The sequence below is a fragment of the Phoenix dactylifera genome, unplaced genomic scaffold (assembly GCF_009389715.1).
Source record: "Phoenix dactylifera cultivar Barhee BC4 unplaced genomic scaffold, palm_55x_up_171113_PBpolish2nd_filt_p 002267F, whole genome shotgun sequence".
Classification (NCBI taxonomy): domain Eukaryota; kingdom Viridiplantae; phylum Streptophyta; class Magnoliopsida; order Arecales; family Arecaceae; genus Phoenix; species Phoenix dactylifera.
The window spans coordinates 2,883-5,401 of record NW_024069519.1 but is presented as its reverse complement, the minus strand read 5'-3'; the positions used below and the strand labels follow the sequence as shown (position 1 = coordinate 5,401).

Here is a 2,519-nt window from a genome sequence, read left to right as displayed (position 1 = left end):
GGCTTGTAGGACATTTATTCTTTCACAGATAACTAGAAATCACATAATAAACAATGATTAAATAGTGCAAAAAAAAAAAAACAGACATAGTGGACCAAAATAAAAGAATTGGATGGAACTATCTCAGGAAACACCCTTATTAGCAATTACACGGAAACAAGAATACCTTAGTTAAATTCTGAATAAGATTTTAATTTATGCTAGAACTTAAAAAATTGAAAAAAATTTATCACCAAAAAGAAAAAGAAAAAGGTTGGAGAAGTTTATTACCAGAGATTTTAAAATATTGGGTTCCTTCTGGGCTTCCTTCCACAAATGCAATTTCCAACCAACTCTACCCCACCCGCAAGAAAAGGACAAGTTTCCCCTTAAAAGTTCCCCTTCCGTTCGGCCATTCCCATCGGGAGAGAGGAGATGGGGAATGATCTGACGGAGGAGCAGGTGGCGTCGATGCGGGAGGCGTTCGCTCTGTTTGACACGGACGGCGACGGGCGGATCGCGGCGTCGGAACTGGGGATCCTGATGCGATCGCTGGGTGGTAATCCGACCCAGGCACAGCTGAAGGAAATCGCGGCGTCGGAGGGCCTGACCGCCCCCTTCGACTTCTCCCGTTTCCTTGAGCTCATGCGGAAGCACCTCCGCCCCGAGCCTTTCGACCGCCAGCTCCGCGACGCCTTCCGCGTCCTCGACAAGGACTCCACCGGCGTCGTCGCCGTCTCCGACCTCCGCCACGTCCTCACCAGCATTGGCGAGAAGCTCGATCCCGCCGAGTTCGACGAGTGGATCCGCGAGGTCGACGTCGGCCCTGATGGCACCATCCACTACGAGGACTTCATCCTCCGCATGGTTGCCAAGTGAAATGAGATAATCCACCACCCGAATCTTGATCTTCCGTGTGTATCTCTCTCCCTTGATCATTGCGTTTTTCTTTTATGTGCTTCTTTTTTTTTTTTCTTTTTAAAGATGTGATGTTATGTGATAGTGCATCAGGGATCTATCTGGGCCTGATCTTTCGATTGCTTGTTTTTGGGTTGATTGCTGTATTGTAACGTCTGAGATTGGTATTCGAAGCGAGTGGATGGAGAAATGCATGTAGCCATGTTTCATAAAATGACAAATTTATGAATTTGGAACCGTGGGATTGGCTTATTGGATAGTTTCTGATGAGTTTTGCCTCATCTGATGTCATGTTTATTTTATCATTTAATGCATTTCTGTTTCCTTGTTTATTGTTATTTCTGGTTTTATTAAGTGAAAATTGCTTTGTTCTTGTATACAGTAGAATGCCAGATGCATGAGAGTGAAATTATTCTTGTCACTCAAAATATAAGTTACTTCTTGATTCATAGAAAGATTTCAGTGCCCATGGTTTTTATTATGCAGCAGACTACTATGATGCATGCTATATGGAATGAATGGAAGATCTGTGATGAATCAGGAGGTAGTTGGTGAAGGGAAGAGAATGACTGTGCATATATGCTTTCTCTATATTATTGTATGTTGAAATCTTATATGTGGTGTTGATGAAATTTGAAGGGATGTACTGCTAGGGTTTGTGGCTAAAATATAAAGGGTTGGTATGTAGTCCAAGGAAAAATGGATTAATGATTTCGTTTTCTAAAGAAATGTGTTGAAAGGGCATTAATCTTTTCTATGCTTTCTTTTCTTAAGTTAATTTAACATGCTGTAGACATGAGATTGGGATGGATACTCTTTCAAGTGCCAATTTTTGATTTGATAAGATTTTGTTGGCAAGATTATGTGGCTGCTCTTGTAAGGGTAACATTAATTCTTATGAGGTAACATTTGTCTCCTTCGAATACAACATTGGTTTCCAGCTATCCAATGACTCCTATGTCAGTGTGGTTATCAGAGTAAAAATTCTAGGTAGCTTGAATTCTAGGTGGAGATGCAAGGGTTCTATGTCCTTGTAATTCCTGGACCTGTGACACTATTCAAAAGAATGAATTCTTTTCTTATACGTCGACTTGATAAATTCTTTTGTATACTCGAAAATCTTTTCATTGGAGCTCAGCTCATTGTCAATATTTGAGAACAAGTAGCTTTAATACTTTTGCATCTATTCTTCCTTTGAAGAAACATGTGAGCTTTCTCGATAAACTAGTGCCTAGAATTAAAAATTGCATAAACATAAACTTCTAACCCCTATGCAGATCCCTTGTTTACTTTTATTAAAAATTGAACTAGGTGAAGTGCTGAGAGGAATAATTTGAGCAAGGATGTTTTGATAAGATTTTTGTAAAGCTTGTTATAAAGCTTGTATTTATGCTTATGGTTTTTCTCAGTCAGTCCTATACTTGATGATTCTCAAAGTCTGTCACTTTGCATGTTAGATCCCCACACTTGTTCTAACTAATGCAGATGGTAAGATCAACAACCATTGTGTGTGTCTGTTTTCTTCTTCACCCTCCTGCATCCCATGTCATAAATATGAAACTTTCTCCAAACATTGGTGACAGGATATTATATGCAAACTTTCACCTGCATGTGTACTATAC

General features: G+C 40.0%; 1 protein-coding gene across 1 annotated transcript; it reads left to right on the top strand.

Moving 5' to 3' along the window:
- Nucleotides 1–329: 329 nt before the first annotated feature.
- LOC120109489 (probable calcium-binding protein CML7) lies at nucleotides 330–1,202 on the top strand. Its single transcript, XM_039123241.1, has one exon. The coding sequence runs from the start codon at nucleotides 415–417 to the stop codon at nucleotides 856–858; it is 444 nt and encodes a 147-aa protein (XP_038979169.1). The 5' UTR covers nucleotides 330–414; the 3' UTR covers nucleotides 859–1,202.
- The last annotated feature ends 1,317 nt before the right edge of the window (nucleotides 1,203–2,519 follow it).